The sequence below is a fragment of the Etheostoma cragini genome, chromosome 7, assembly GCF_013103735.1.
Source record: "Etheostoma cragini isolate CJK2018 chromosome 7, CSU_Ecrag_1.0, whole genome shotgun sequence".
Classification (NCBI taxonomy): domain Eukaryota; kingdom Metazoa; phylum Chordata; class Actinopteri; order Perciformes; family Percidae; genus Etheostoma; species Etheostoma cragini.
This window is the reverse complement of record NC_048413.1, coordinates 8,945,429-8,960,880: the sequence shown is the minus strand read 5'-3', so window position 1 is coordinate 8,960,880 and position 15,452 is coordinate 8,945,429. Positions and strand designations below refer to the sequence as shown.

General features: G+C 38.2%; 2 protein-coding genes across 2 annotated transcripts in view; both read right to left on the bottom strand.

Annotated features, from left to right (window-relative positions):
* Positions 1-4,920, bottom strand: part of LOC117947292 (glycerol-3-phosphate dehydrogenase [NAD(+)], cytoplasmic) — a 6,746-nt gene extending 1,826 nt beyond the window's left edge. The window contains exons 1-6 of the mRNA XM_034876034.1: positions 4,665-4,920; positions 3,286-3,463; positions 2,490-2,630; positions 2,149-2,287; positions 1,514-1,626; positions 160-396 (exon numbers count right to left, since the gene is read on the bottom strand). Coding sequence (XP_034731925.1) covers positions 160-396; positions 1,514-1,626; positions 2,149-2,287; positions 2,490-2,630; positions 3,286-3,463; positions 4,665-4,882 — 1,026 coding nt within the window. The 5' untranslated portion in view covers positions 4,883-4,920. The remainder of the gene's footprint in view (positions 1-159; positions 397-1,513; positions 1,627-2,148; positions 2,288-2,489; positions 2,631-3,285; positions 3,464-4,664) is intronic.
* A 5,962-nt stretch (positions 4,921-10,882) lies between these two features.
* LOC117947689 (acid-sensing ion channel 1-like) overlaps positions 10,883-15,452 on the bottom strand; it is a 41,194-nt gene continuing 36,624 nt past the window's right edge. Inside the window, exons 3-10 of the mRNA XM_034876853.1 lie at positions 14,222-14,372; positions 13,906-14,033; positions 13,271-13,421; positions 13,118-13,174; positions 12,788-12,941; positions 12,328-12,419; positions 12,166-12,245; positions 10,883-11,669 (exon numbers count right to left, since the gene is read on the bottom strand). Coding sequence (XP_034732744.1) covers positions 11,550-11,669; positions 12,166-12,245; positions 12,328-12,419; positions 12,788-12,941; positions 13,118-13,174; positions 13,271-13,421; positions 13,906-14,033; positions 14,222-14,372 — 933 coding nt within the window. The 3' untranslated portion in view covers positions 10,883-11,549. The remainder of the gene's footprint in view (positions 11,670-12,165; positions 12,246-12,327; positions 12,420-12,787; positions 12,942-13,117; positions 13,175-13,270; positions 13,422-13,905; positions 14,034-14,221; positions 14,373-15,452) is intronic.

Sequence of the window (15,452 nt, the reverse complement as noted above, 5' to 3'; positions counted from 1 at the left end):
ATTGGCTGCTTAGAAATTAAGTGTTAACGAGCAGTTGGACAGGTGTACCTAATAAAGTGGCCGGTGAGTGTATATAGAATCTTTACAAAATCCAAACAAGTTGGACTTTTTTCCTTTTCTCAAAAAAAGGTAAAAATTATTCAAAATCCGAGCACTCACCTTCCCCGTCTTCACAAAGGCTTCAGCTACTTTGCGGTTACGGCCGCCGTAGCAGGTTGTGATGAGGTCGGCCACTCCGCAGCTCTCTAGGAAGGTTGCAGAGGACACGGGACCAGCAGTGCAGAAAATACGGGCGAAGGCGATCATCTCCATCAGGCCCAACCTGATCACTGCTGCCTTTGTGTTGTCTCCGAAGCCCAGACCGTCACAGAAACCTGCTCCGACCGCGACAATATTCTGAAGGACGGATGAGCAAGTGTTAGCAAAGACTGCAGGTAAAGAGCTGAAGACGCTTGGATACTTTGGAAAGGATGCAGACTCTGAATCTGCATTACAATTTCCCACGGCATAACATAAGGTCTTCAAATGTCTTGTGTTGTTTGTTTGACACGCAGTCAAACACAATCAAGACATTCCATTTACAATAATGTAAAAACAGACAATCATCATGTTTGAAACGCTGGAATCAGAATGTTTTGGCGCAAAAAGAAGCTCTAATTTGGTACCAAAAGACAAATTATTACATCTACAATTGTTTTTATTAAAATGTGTGAAGCCTATGAGCATATACATGGCTTATTAAATGGCTTAATTCACAAACTAACACCCTGAAAAATATACCATTCTCAAACATAAAATATAAATCTGTAAATGCTGGGCTTTTAAAAATGTAAGTACAGTGTAATGGACAGTGTTTAATTAAAAATTTGGAGTGTATCCCAGGGAAAGATTTATTCAGTCAGTTGCTGCTGAAGCAAAACTAAATGTCAATTTCTGTGATTTGTCAGCATTCTTTTATTAGTAGTATAGTCTGTGTGCATATAATAAAGTAGTTTTCAAAGATACATTATATTTGACAGGTCTGCAATGCTGGAATGTAGCTAATACAAGAGCTGCAGAGTTTTGCAGCTGTCCTGCTCGCTAATCGGACAATTGTTAAACTTGGTTAAACTATTTCCCATGTTGCATAATGATAATTTAGCAAAAAGACTCAGTGCAAGATGAACTGTTATGGGCTCTGTTTAAAATCACATACTATTCATGCTAACAATGACATCAAATGGAGTATGTGGTGTGTTAACTGCATAGTATGTGGGCTGCCTAGATTAGAAAACAAGGGATTCAACAAGCCATTCAGATTTGGCTGCCCTTGTTATGTAATTTACAGAAATCCCACCATTAAACCACATCAACATGTTTCAGTACAAACCCAAAATACAAGTTTAACCCGGAAAATGAGCATGCTATATCCCCTTTAATATAATACTGCAAAATATTAAATTGAGTGGAAGAGGTAATGTATGTGATGCGTCCACTTTTCTGCAAGCAGCTGTGTTTCATGATAAAAGCTCACCTTCAGGGCTCCACAGATTTCCACCACATCACACTCCTCTACCACAGTGACTCGGAAGTTGTTGGTCTGCATGAGTTCCTTCAGGAGAGCCCCGTGGTTTTTATTCTTACACCCTGCAAGCAAGAGGAAAAGAAAACATGGCTATCTTTTAGGTTCTCTACAAGATGACTTGACGTCACCACCACTTAAGTTGGTAGACTTTTATTAAGAGTCATGATGAAATCACAGTGCTTTTGTTTCTTTTAGAGTGCAGCTGTAAAGCTCCAATTCCTCAAAGAAGTTACATTTGCCAGCACTGATCCAACAAATATAAATTCTGTCACACACTAAAGGAAATCCCATGAAGCATGCAGTCATATGCTGCGTACAAACATTTAAGAAAGCAAATGTCAAACTGAACCGGCTGACTCTGTAATTTACACAGTGCCTACAAAGCAGATTAAACTCTGACCCTAGTGCTGCTGACGTTGCAGAAAGCTGGAACACCATGCACACACTTCCTGCTTCAAGACTAAAACTTGCTGATTGCTTTCTTCAACAAAGTTCAACTTTGGCCTAATTAAGCAACAACCCAATGCTAAGCAATCACAAAATAAAAGCAAGAAAAAAAAATGAAAGCCAATAATCAGACTAACCAATGGTGGTCTCACAAAACTTCTCATCAGCAACCTCATTGGCAATGTTGGCCCCCATCAGTACACTCATGGCAATATCGAGCTTCTCCTGGATCACATCAGAGATGAGTTTAAGTCCATCAGGTCCCTCATCTACACCCTAGAGGAAAATAAACAAATACACAAGCAGTGTATTTACTTTAAGCCATGTCTAGCTGGTATTTGGGTCAAAGACCACACTCCACAACTGGTTTTACAGCTACTTTAACCTGGACACAGACTGTGTGCATCACACAACATATGAAGTAGCATCCAAAACTAAATTCAGAGACAATGATGAAATTAAAAGAGCTATTTCCAACCTTGATGAGGGATATCCCCAGTGCATCAGTCTTTATCTTGCCCTTTATGGTGTCACATACTTTCCCAACAAACTGGTGAGGGATCACAAACACCAAAATGTCTGCGTCACTGGATGCCTCCACCAGGTCTGGGATGGCTAGCTGAGAAGAAAAGGAGGGTGAGGAGGATGTTGTAAGATATATGACCTACAATAAAGTCTGGTTTAACAACCTTCTATAGGAGCACCTTCATAAAACTTACATTATGAATGTATTACAAAAAGACTAATCATAATTTTATTGTGAAAGATGAAGCTATTTAGGGCAACAACAACAAATGCAGATACAAGGCATAATGTGTCTGTACTAGGCCTGAATGTCATATTGGAATTGGAATTTGAAATTGCAATTCTTTTGTTGTTTGCAATATACAGGATATTGCAATCTAAAGAAAAAGACCAGCGTTTAGCACAGGTGAATCCATGAAATCAATAAATGAGACTTAATGCTGTCAAAATGACCAGACAGTGAGTAGATGTGGTGAATGCAAACCTTTGTTTTACTAAGTAACTAACATTTGCTCAGTGTGACCTGAATGATGAGTATAGTCACACATTTTGTCCTCCTGCAATCTCACTATTGCATGTGCTCACCTTGGGATAGCATTGGTGATACAATATGTTGTTCAGGCCTAGTCTGTACAAATAATGCCTCAGGGAACCAACATAACCATTACATCCATGCACTGAACAGATAGCAAAGCAACAGACAAAAAACTGAATTACTGTTGAATGGTGAGAAACTAACAGTTTCTTACCACATTTGCTGGCAGCTTGTGACCAGGGAGGTACTTCACATTTTCATGGTCGGTGTTGATAATTTCAGTCAGTTTACGCCCATTGACCGTCTCCTCAAACACCCACATTTTTACGGTGGTGTCAAAATTTGAATTCTGAGCAGCATTGGCACCCACTATCTTGGCAATTGCGGAACCCCTGTATTGGTGATAGTTACAAGTTAATAATTCATTAACATAATACAAGTGGGATAAAAGTCACACTGAATTTAAAAATCTGTGAATATTGAAAGGAAAATTTAAGGAAAACAGTCAGTGTGGGGCCATGTATGATAAGCAGAGGGGTTTGAAAGGATCCAACATCCATTGATTTTTTAAAGTCTTGATGTGATCACCAGGCTATTAATAATCACAGACCCTCCTGTGTTTTTTTTACTAGTTCCCTTTAAAGTTGCTGCTCTTTAATCATCAACTTCTGTTTTCTGGAGATAATGACCGGACAGGCTGTTCTCAAGATGAACTGAAATATGTGGCTACTCTACCCCTTAGACATAAAACAGTTCTATTATATGATAGCCTACCTTTGACTACTGGTGTGGAGACAACACTGCGATAAACTCCATTGAGAACTTTGATGAATTTATGTTTGTTACCATAGTGTTACATAGGGAACATGATTAAACGTGATTTATTTTCAACCCGTTGTTTATATAACAAATATTTTAACTAAAGTAAATCGGTTTGGTTGATATACTAAACTTGTATTCCTAATTTACTAAAGGACTTGACGTTAAAAGATTGATCCACCGTTTGAAATAATGTTTTAGTACGCTGAGATTTTGAAGTGGACAAGGTTACAGACAGTTTGTCGTATGGTGTGAGGCTTCTGCTGCCAAGACTAAAGCCATGGGGCTCTGATATAATAATAAAAATGTTCTACTGCAGAGGTACTAAGAAGAGTTTCATATGACATATAACGAAGCTATTATTTATGTTGCTGACACAGGCTTTAACGTTTACATTACATGTTACTAGGATTTATAAATAACGTTGATGTAATCGTGACTGACACATGGCCAGTTTTATGTATACTCAGACGATTTATTAGCACTAATCAGGGCTAAAACTGGCGTGTGCACCAGCTAACTAACGCTAGCTAGCTAAATGTTGCAAATTAGTTAATGTTATAAGTCAAACTTCTATAACGTCACCATGTAAAATGCGGCTAACTGCTAGTAACGTTAGCTGGATGGTTGCCATGGATGGTTGCCCGGTGATGCTAACGTTGCTCAGTGATGCTAACGTTAAATTGGCTAGCAACTGGGTTAAAGATGCCAACGAACTCTAAAGTTAGCCATGTTAAACAGTTTATAGTTGACTACATTAACACATGAACTTGCCAATTTCCAGAGCCAATGATGCAGACTTTCTTCGGAGCTGCCATTCTTAAAAGGTAAAACGATGAATAAGGTTGAACCGACGCCGACTGACTGTCCGTGGATTTGCGCTCAGTATGGTTATGTAATCCAGGGAGCTGCAAGCAGCAAGTAGTTTTATTGGTTTGTCCGAGGGGAGACACTGAACCGCCCTTTAAAAGAAGGGCAAGCTGGTCATTCATTCATCTAGCTGATTAGAGGTTATCAGGCTCAAAGTAAATCGGACAAAAGTCTCTATGTGAAGTAGCAGAGATTGCTTAACGTTTTATGGTGTACGAGCGGCTTCATGGCGTAATGTCTATGGTGAACGATGCGTGCAAATACAAGAAAACAACCTGGGAAGTTATTGAGTCGGCTTCAGTTATCTTATTAACCATACACAGTGGTGGGAAGTACTGTAGCCTACTTAAGTACTAATATGAGGTACTTCCATTTTCTGCTATACTAACTTTACTACCGATACAAATATTGTGCTTTTTATTCCACTACATGTATTTCAAAGAGACTTTGCAGATTTATATTAACTAGAAAAAGCATTCCTGCAGAAAATGTTTGTGAATGCTGAAGAGCTAAATTGTCAAAGCTAACTGGATTGCTGGCATACTCATGTAAGAAGAAGGTGAAATAGTGAAAATAGTTGGAAAAGTGGGAAGGGTTTTAATTAGTAGGCTATGGATTTCATTGAAATGTTGAATAATACCAAATTATTAAAGAAAAGTGGAATATTTTAAGTTTTAGCAGTGTTCCACTGAGCCGCTGTGATACCAAATAGAAGATGTTGAAAACATTATAGCACAGTAGGTCAAAAAAAAAACACTAAAAAGTCATAGTATGTATTTTGACAAAAAGTGTTAAAAAATTGTAATCTCAAAGTATATTAAGAAAAGTTCACAGGATAGTAGCCTATGTTGAAAGAAATTATACAAAGTCCTAGTACAGTATATTGGAAAAAGTTACAGTTTGGTATGTCGAAAAAAATTATAAAAAGTCATGGTACAGTATTTTGGAAAAAGTCATAGTATAGGTATAGTATAGGTATGTTGATAAAAAGTCACTGTATAGTATATAAAAAATGTCATAGAATAGTAACCTATGTCAAAAAAGTCACATTATAATATGTTGGAGAAAGTCATAAAAAAGTCAGTGTATAGTATGTTGAAAAAAAGTCTCAGTACAGTATATAAAAAAAGTTATAAAAAAGTCATAGTATAGTATGTCAAAGAAAGTCATAGTATAGTATGTCGATAAAAATGGTAAAAGTCATAGTTTTCGAAAAAAAAACTCTTACTGGGAATCAAACCTGGGTCAGAGTTTTGTGTGTCAATAAAGTCATAGTATAGTACATTGAAAAAACGTGTCATAGAATACTAGCCTATGTTGAAAAAAAAAAAAAAGTCATAGTATAGTATATTGGAAAAGGTCATAGTATAGTGTAATGAAAAAAGTTATAGTATATCAAAAAAAGTCACAGTATAGTATGTTATAAAAATTTTAAAAAGTCACTTGTTAAAGAAAGTGATAAAAAAAGTCATGGTATGTCACAAAACTCTTACTGGGAATCAAAACTGGGTCAGAGTCTACAGTTCCTGCTTGCTGGAGCTGTTTGGAACTGTGTTAACCACTAAGCCGCTGTGACACCAAATAGAAGATGTTGAAAACATTTATAGCATAGTATGTCAAAAAAAGCCATTAAAAAGTCATAGTATGGTATGTTGACAAAAAGTATTAAAAAAAGTCACAGTATAGTGCATTGAAAAAACGTCATAGAATAGTACCCTATGATGAAAAGATTTATAAAAAAAAAATCATAGTACCGTACATTGGAAAAAGTCATGGTACAGTATCTAAAAAAATAATGAAAAGTCCTAGCGCAGTATTTTGGAAAAAGTCACAGTATAGTATGTTGAAAAAGGTGATGAAAAAAGTAATTATATAGTATATCAAAAAAGTGATATAAAAGTCATGGTATAGTATGTCAAAAAAAGTCTTAATGGGAATTAAACCTGGATCAAAGTCTGCAGGTCTTACTTTTTGGTGCCATTTGGAGCAGTGTGAACCACTAAGCCTCTGTGACACCATCTACGAAATGTTGAAAACATTTATAGCATAATATGTCATAAACAGCCATTAAAAAGTCATAGTATGGTATGTCGAAAAAAGTCTTAGTATAGTATGTCAAAAAAAGTGATAAAAAAGTCTTAGGATAGTATGTCAAAAAAAGTGATAAAAAAGTCTTAGGATAGTATGTCGAAGAAAGTCTTAGTATAATATGTCAAAAAATGCCATAGAATTGCCCTGTTGCTGAAACGTGCTATATGAATAAAGCTGCCTTGCTTTGCCTTGCTTTCTCCACAGTACACTAGGTTGTGTTGAGTTCTCACTGTGCAAAAATTAGCACATTAAAAGTCACAGAAAGTTCCCTGTGGGATAAATTATTTGGTCTGGGGGACTGAAACAAAAGGGGAACTTGTTACATAAGAGCTGGATCAACAGAAGAGTGGGAAGAAACAAAACTCCACATTCAGCAGTCTTGTTTCTAAAATCCTGCTTACGTCCTTCCAAAAGTTGAGACATTTTACTCAAATCACAATTTTCAAATGTCCAAGGATCACCAAAGTCAGTATCATACAGTATCTGTGAACCATGAATGTCTGTACAAAATATGAAAATTGATCAAAACATTGCAATATTTCATTTGGAATGTCAGAACTACAGTCATTCCCAAAGCCATGCACTAGCATGGCTGAAAACAGTAAACAGGTGGATATCTGTACAGGAAATTATATCCACTGGAAAGAAAGCTATTTCTAGCTTTTATCTCGAGTATAAATGATGAAAGAACACCTTAAAGAAAGTAAAAGTAACGTAAAAATTAGCATTTAATCTCCAATTTAACAACTGCTTTAAATTCATTATTTATACATTACCAGACTAAAATAATCATCCTTTCATACATCAACATGAAAATATATTTATATATATTATATATTTTTTTTTTAAATTGAGGCAAAAATAAAACAAAACCTGAAAGCACGGTGGCCACAGGACTTGTATTGAGATGTTTGAGCTCAGGCAGTGGACTCCGGGAAACACTCCAGCTTTTAATTTTTATTAACTGACAAATACAGTAGAAGCAGTTGTGACTGTATCAATACAGACAAAATTGAAATAGCCTTATAATTACATTTTTGATAAATACTACAATCATATGTATAGAAAAGAGACACAGTTAAATACATGTACAACATTACACAGATCATGTTAATACCATAAGGATATCCAATATTTACATTACATTACAGTTGATGGTATGATTGTGCTTGATAATAACACTTCACAGCTACGCTCTACAATTCCCATTTCCTGTTAAGAATATCATTGAGCTCAATGGGAATAAGTGCAAGTAGATTGACACCAACAGAATATTGTTTGATTTTTGCCAACAGAGTCAAATTAGAGACGGAATAGACATGCACCGCCAGAGCCAACATGTTTACAGACTAACTGATAATAGATACAGTGTTTTGGATATAAGGGCAGAATTTTGAATTTTTCCTTCATCAGCTTCTTCAATTTGGTGCACACACACGCACAAATAAATACATGCTCACGGGATTCAACCAAACTCACAGACAGATGATGACACAATCCGCAGATTAACTTGTTCATTGATGGACCACATTTAAGACGCCTACTAGAGCTACTACACATGCAACTTAGAGCCCTATAAGATGGCAAAACACATTCAACATACTCATTAATTTGATTTTACCAAATGTAAATTCCCCTTAAATGTGATGAACAGCATCTACATGTACAAATAAACGATGGGCTCTAAAAAATATCCTTTTTGAACTCTTGTCAAATACATGAGGGACAGTGATTGTCATTATAAGGGAATTTGAAGGCAAATTAGATAGTATGTAGCACCAAATGGAAAAAAGCATTTTAAACATTTGTTTATAACATCGTTTTCATCTTAAAGTTTTTGTTGAGCTCATTTATCTTTACGTTCTTTATAATACTAAGTGTTTAAAGCAAACGTTTTCTTCTCTCTCTCTCTAGTGGAGACAGATGAGACGATTGATACCGCTCTTTTATGAGAGTGGTATCATTCTTCTCATCTCTCTGCCAGAAAGCTAATAAGCTCATTTCCCAAAAGTCCAACTCTTCTTCATTCAGTTTAGTACACTCAGGGATTTTGCTGCTACAGCCTGACTTGGTCTGCCATCTTATAGCTACAGTGAGGGAAAAAAGATGATTTTGTAAACAGAAATGATCAGTCTATAATTTGAATGGTAGATTTGTTTGACTTATTTAACAGTGAGAGACAGAATAACCAAAAAAATCCAGAAAAACGCATGTCAAAAATGTTATAAATGTTATTGATTTGCATTTTAATAAAAGGAAATATGTATGTGACCCCTCTGCAAAACATTACTCAGTACTTGGTGGCAAAACCCTTGTTGGCAATCACAGGAGGGATTTTGTCTCACTCCTCTTTGTAGATCTTCTCCAAGTCATTAAGGTTTTGAGGCTGACCTTTGGCAACTCAAACCTTCTGCTCCCTCCACAGACTTTGTATTGGGATTAAGGTCTGGAGACTGGCTAGGCCACTCCAGGACCTTAATGTGAGCCACTCCTTTGTTACCTCGGCCGTGTGTTTTGGGTCATTGTCATGCTGGAATACCCATCCACGACCCATTTTCAATGCCATGGCTGAGGGAAGGAGGTTCCCACCCAAGATTTGACGATACATGGCCCCGTCCATCGTCCCTTTGATGCGGTGAAGTTGTCCTGTCCCCCAAAGCACAATGTTTCCATCTCCAAGTTTGACGGTGGGGATGGTGTTCTTGGGGTCATAGGCAGCAATCTTCCTCCTCCAAACACAGTGAGTTGAGTTGATGCCAAAGAGCTCCATTTTGGTCTCATCTGAACACTTTCACCCAGTTGTCCTCTGAGTCATTTAGATGCTCATTGGCAAACTTCAGATGGGCATGTGTATGTGCTTGCTTGAGCAGGGGGGACCTTGCGGGCGCTGCAGGATTTCAGTCCTTCACGGCGTAGTGTGTTACCAATTGTTTTCTCGGTGACTATGGTCCCAGCTGCCTTGAGATCATTGACAAGATCCTCCTGTGTAGTTCTGGGCTGATTCCTCACTGTTCTCATGATCATTGTAACTCCACGAGGTGAGGTCTTGCATTGAGCCTCAGGTCGATGGAGACTGAAAGTTCTTTTGTGTTTCTTCTATTTGCACCAACTGTTGTCACCTTCTCACCAAGCTGCTTGGCAAAGGTCTTGTAGCCCATTCCAGACTTGTGTAGGTCTACAATCTTGTCCCTGACATCCTTGGAGAGCTCTTTGGTCTTGGCCATGGTGGAGAGTTTGGAATATGACTGTTTTATTGTTTCTGTGGACAGGTGTCTTTTATACAGGTAACAAGTTGAGATTAGGAGCACTCCATTTAAGTGTGTGCTCCTAATCTCAGTTTGTTACCTAAATAAAAGACACCTGGGAGCCAGAAATCTTTTTGATTGAAAGGGGGTCAAAAAATTATTTCCCTCATTAAAATGCAAATCAATTTATAACATTTTTGACATGTGTTTTCTGGATTTTCTTGTTGTTATTATTGTCTCTCAATTAAATCTAACATTAAAATCATAGACGGATAATTTCTTTGTCTGCGGGAAAATGTACAAAATCCGAAAGGGATCAAATACTTTTTTCCCTCACTGTAGTAGCTCATGGTGGCTAATGTTAGCAAACTTGATTTAGATACTGCTGCACTACACTACATACAAACATTTACTATGATCCTGGACGTGTCCCTTCATTGTGGCCTTTTCTCAGCAGACATTTTGATTTGTTGTAGCAGGAAAAACAGAGTTATTATTAACACAATTAATAATGGCTCTGTTCTATTCAAGTGTCCCAGTGCAACAGCGTGACAGCGAGACGGCATGCACATGGACCCTGCAACTGAAGCAGCTAAGTAGAATTCAGCCATCATTAATTGAATTAATTACACCTTTGATCTTCCTCCTGGGACATGTCAAAGTGTCTTCTGTTAAAAAAGATCTTTGACTGCTGCTCAGCAACTGTTAACGTGGACTCACATTAAGACCAGATGTTTTTTTCAACCTACTCTGCTCATTTCTAAACATGTAAATTACCTTTTTTAAATTAATAATTTGCTTGGCTTGTAAATTATTAAGGGCACTGTCCCCCTACAGGATGAGGTAGTACAGTATATTGGCAAAAAGCTCAGGTTTTAACAAGAAAAACATGGATAAAGTCGGATGACATGAATATAAAAATTGAAAGTTGCTGGAAAAGTCAAGAACAAAAGGAGGATGAAAGCAAACGTGAAACGAATGTGCAGCACTGACATTCAAATACTTAAAAAAACTAAAATAATAAATAACATTTTGTGAGTAAAAAAAACAAACTTTCATACCAATTATTTTACAAAGACATCCTTCAGATTGACAAATGACAAACGCCACCACACAGCTGGGATTTCTAATGCTGATTTACTGAACACATATGAACTCAGCTCAGTTAATGCCCCCATGTACTGTATCTGTTACTTAGTCTTGAGAAGCTGTTTACAGATGACCATGCACTTATTCTGACATTTATGAATTCATCACGTTCTGCTGTCCTGCTGTCTGTGTGGCTTCCTCCTCACTTCAGCCACATGCTGTTTCCACAAACCGTTACCAGGCACAGTTGAAGACACTTTGCTCTGTTTTGCTCCTGCAGTGTGGAAAACTGCGACGCACAAAGTCGATGAAAGCGCTCAGAGACGAGAGAGTGCAGCGGCTCCCTCCTCGCGGCTACAGAAGCCTAATGAAAGTTACTGATTTGACACTTGACGTCGTCTAAGCTCAGGACCGTCCCCTGGTCGTTGTTGTTGTTGTTGTTGTGCTTCTTATCGGAGCAGCGACACAACTTGTACTTTATCACCTGAGAGGGTAAAAAACAGAAGAGGTCACCACGACAACCTACCTTTACTGGCCTAACAAAGGAAAAGAGTGATACCTGGTTTCTGATGGAAATATTGAGGTCTGGTATTCACAATGCATTTTAAAATGGTTCTATTTGTGTGGATTGTTTTTTATATTTTATTCAATAAAGCATTTAATAATATTTTCTGAGAGGTTTTGTTTCCCAAAGTGAATGTCTAAATGCTGTTTCAAGGAAACAGATATGCTGGGGTTTTTTTTTTTTTGGTCTATATTTATTCACATTTTAAAACTGGTGGACTGTGCCTATAACATTTGACCATGTGTACATTTTATAGGTCCCCTAAGGTTGCGCAAACACTCCCATTGCCAGTCAAAATACAGCCTACATGACCTCAGCGTCCTCAATGACATAGTAACTACAGCTCTTCATGAAGTAAACACTTACATGCAGCAGGGTTATTCTTCTATCTTATCACTGTCCTAAGGAGCCTCACCTCATAAAGATAGTCAAAAAGCTCCAGAATGGTGAGTATGCTTGCTCCGATAAAAAGTCCCATCTGACCACCGATATCACCTGGAATAATAAGATGCAAGCTGATGAAAAACTTCATCCACAGAAAGATGATACATCTACATATATGATGAAATTGACGTACCTAAAAGTCCAGCCACTTCATAAGCCTTCTTCTGTTCAATAGTCTCATAGTTCAGAGCCTCAAAAAAGATGTCTAAAACCAGAATATTCTCTCTGTGAAGAACAGCAGGCAAATCAAAACATTAATATTCCATTTTAGCAAACATTAACCCTACCCTAACGATAGAAGGACTTAAAGTTAAATTTGCTGTGATTAATCATTACCTTTTTTAGTATGTTCCCTTTAACAAAATATGTTTAATGAATTAAATATATAATTATGTATGCAGATTTTTTTTCTTTTATATGGTTCTTTAATTCCTTTAAAGCAAAATATATATTGCATAATTATTATAAGGTTACACAAATAATGCTATGTAAAAAAAGTGGAAACTTAACTTAAAATATATTTATGTATCTAAAAAATAAATACTTAAGAGCATTGTTTGCATTTTACAAAAATGCAGATGGTTGATATGTACTTAATATAATGCTCAGATTTGTTGTATTTCTTGGCCAGATATTTAGCGGAGGCCTTGCTGGGGATCTTGACGAAGGACAGCTCTTTGCTGTATCTAGTCATGTTGCACGGCGTCTCACACACACAGAAATCATTGTCTCTCTCCACCAGGAAGTCTGCAGGGAAGAATTAGAAAACCAGAGCTCAGTTTGACCTTTTGAACAGATCAATGTGGCTGATGTCATGGGATGATATGTGTGTGTGTGTGTGTGTGTGTGTGTATGTGTGTTTGTGTGTTTTGTATCTGTGCCTTAAAGATTCAGACCAGACATGGACGAAGCCTTTTTCTTACCAAGAGCTGGGTCAGCACATTCTTTGTACAGCTCGGGGGTGCAGTACGGAGCATCGCCTGCAGCCAAAGCAACACACACTCACAGTACAGACATTTTACACCACATCGCTGATGTAACTCTCATACAACACTCAGTAAGTAGGCAGTTCCTACCAGGCATGTGCACCATGCGACAGTTGCAGTTGTCCACCAGGTAGCGTGTTTCACAGTCGATGCGACAGGCTGTGATGCTGTAACTGTCAAAGAAGTCTGAATCCATGGCCGTCACCTTACAGTCTCCCCAAGGAGGCGGAAGATAAATCAGCTGCAACAAACACACATCCCTAAAACACAAGCAGTTTCCCCACTTCTACATAGTATTACTGACACGTTTTAGTCCGTACTGTCCGTACATGCATACGGTTGTTTTAAAAACGGAAAATGAAGGAGTTTAAAAGTAAATTAAAGTAAATAAAGAACAAACATCCATGAATCAAAAACAGGATACTGCCAGTTATAGAAAAATCAATCAAGCAAATACAAGAATAACAGCTAAATCAAAGTTGTATTCTATTTTGTATTCTATTCATTTAAATTTTTCGCTTTGGCTATTTACTCATCCCAGTAAAAAATAAATGAATTAAAAATAACTTAAAAGTTAATTCCTGAGATCTAGAAACAAAGCAATGTTGCTAAAAATGAGTCCAATAGGGAAATACACATGAGCTGTCAGCCAAACTTATAAACAAATAAACATGTATAAAGAGGATGTCTTTCTACATGACGACATGATGTCTGACAGTCTTTACCCTCTGTTCCTGGCAGGAAACAAACGTCTGAAACCCAGGCGCTACTCCAAACCCAAGCTGGTCAATGAAGGACGGCTCGTCCTGACTGTGGATCTGAACTTTGACCCCAGCTTCAAATGAGGTCTCATCTGCAGGAAGTCAAAGAATGTTGAATCAGAGCAACACATCAGGAAAATGCGTCTCACGACTGAATCCAGACACTTAGCAGAGGTTTGTCTCTTGAGTTCCACACTCTACATTAACCCCCCCCCCCCCCCCCAAACACACTGTGACAGATTTGTCAGCCTCTGAATGAAGAGAATGATGTTCCCCTCACCTGTTTCTCCCCAGATAGGCAGGTATTCATCCTGCTGAATGTCCAGCATGAGCTCGAGTCCATTACCCATACCTCCCTTGGTGGTGAGTAGGGGAGGGCGTCCGTCACCGCCGGCGTTGAAGGTGTAACACTTCCCGTAGCGGGTGAAGACCTGAGAGAAATCATAAGAGAGATTTGTTTAATTAGCTCTGCACTTCTCCAAAAAGGTTTCTTGACCGTGCTTTTCCACTGGGGGTCAGTGTTTGACTTTATTTATGTGTGTGAACATGTGTGTAGATGACAGAGAGAGAGTATGAGAGAAAAGGAGGATGTGTGACAGGAAGAGAAAGAGGTTAAAGGAGGAGAGTGAAAGATTAAAATAACAGAAAGAAGAGGGGAAAAGCAGGTCTTCCTGTGAAGTTTGTGGGATACACAATCAACCCAATGAGGTGATGGGGACTAGCAGACTGGTGATTTAACATTCTCTCTTTATGGCACTTTATAATGGACATGATGTTACCATGGAGACCAAGCAGTCCAGCCAAGAAGAATGTAGCCTTAATTTTTAAGAAAATCCAAGATGCAGATTTCAGATTGAAAGCTGTGTGAGATATCAGCAAAAGCCCACGTAGCATGTTAAAACAGCCATGAGTGCACGATAGTTAATAGACGGATGAATACTGAGCTTTCTTTGGCAAAGAGTTAATCTTGCATTAGACCATTTAGTTTCACATGAGTCACATGGCCCATGCAGGGAGAGAGTGGGAGAGCAAGGAGCAAAGGAGAGCAGGGATGCAAAGTGAAAGAGACAGAAAGAGAGAGAGGGGGAGTTTAGCTGCTAACGCTCGGAGCAGGCTATTGTTCAGTGTTATGGCACGGAATGACATATCTATGATTAGAAAGAACAAACCAACCAAGTAATTGTTGAGAAAGAGTTTGGGTCATGCCAAGGGCAATTTAAACATTTCGACTATCCATCATGTTGTAAAGTCAGCGAGAGACTGCTGGTTGTAGAAGCAAGACATCAATCTGAGTGGGAAAAAAACATTGAGCGCTATCAAGACTGGCAAACAAAATGCAACGCCAGCCACAAACACTGTGTGCACACAGTCAGACTCATACTGACCAACCTGTGGGCAAGTGTTTTTTAAGAGAGGAAATGTTTGTTTCACATGAACAAGACCTAAGTGTCTACAGGTATGGTAGCAGCTCTGGGAGGCTTAATACCCCCCCCCCCCCCCCCCCCCCCCCC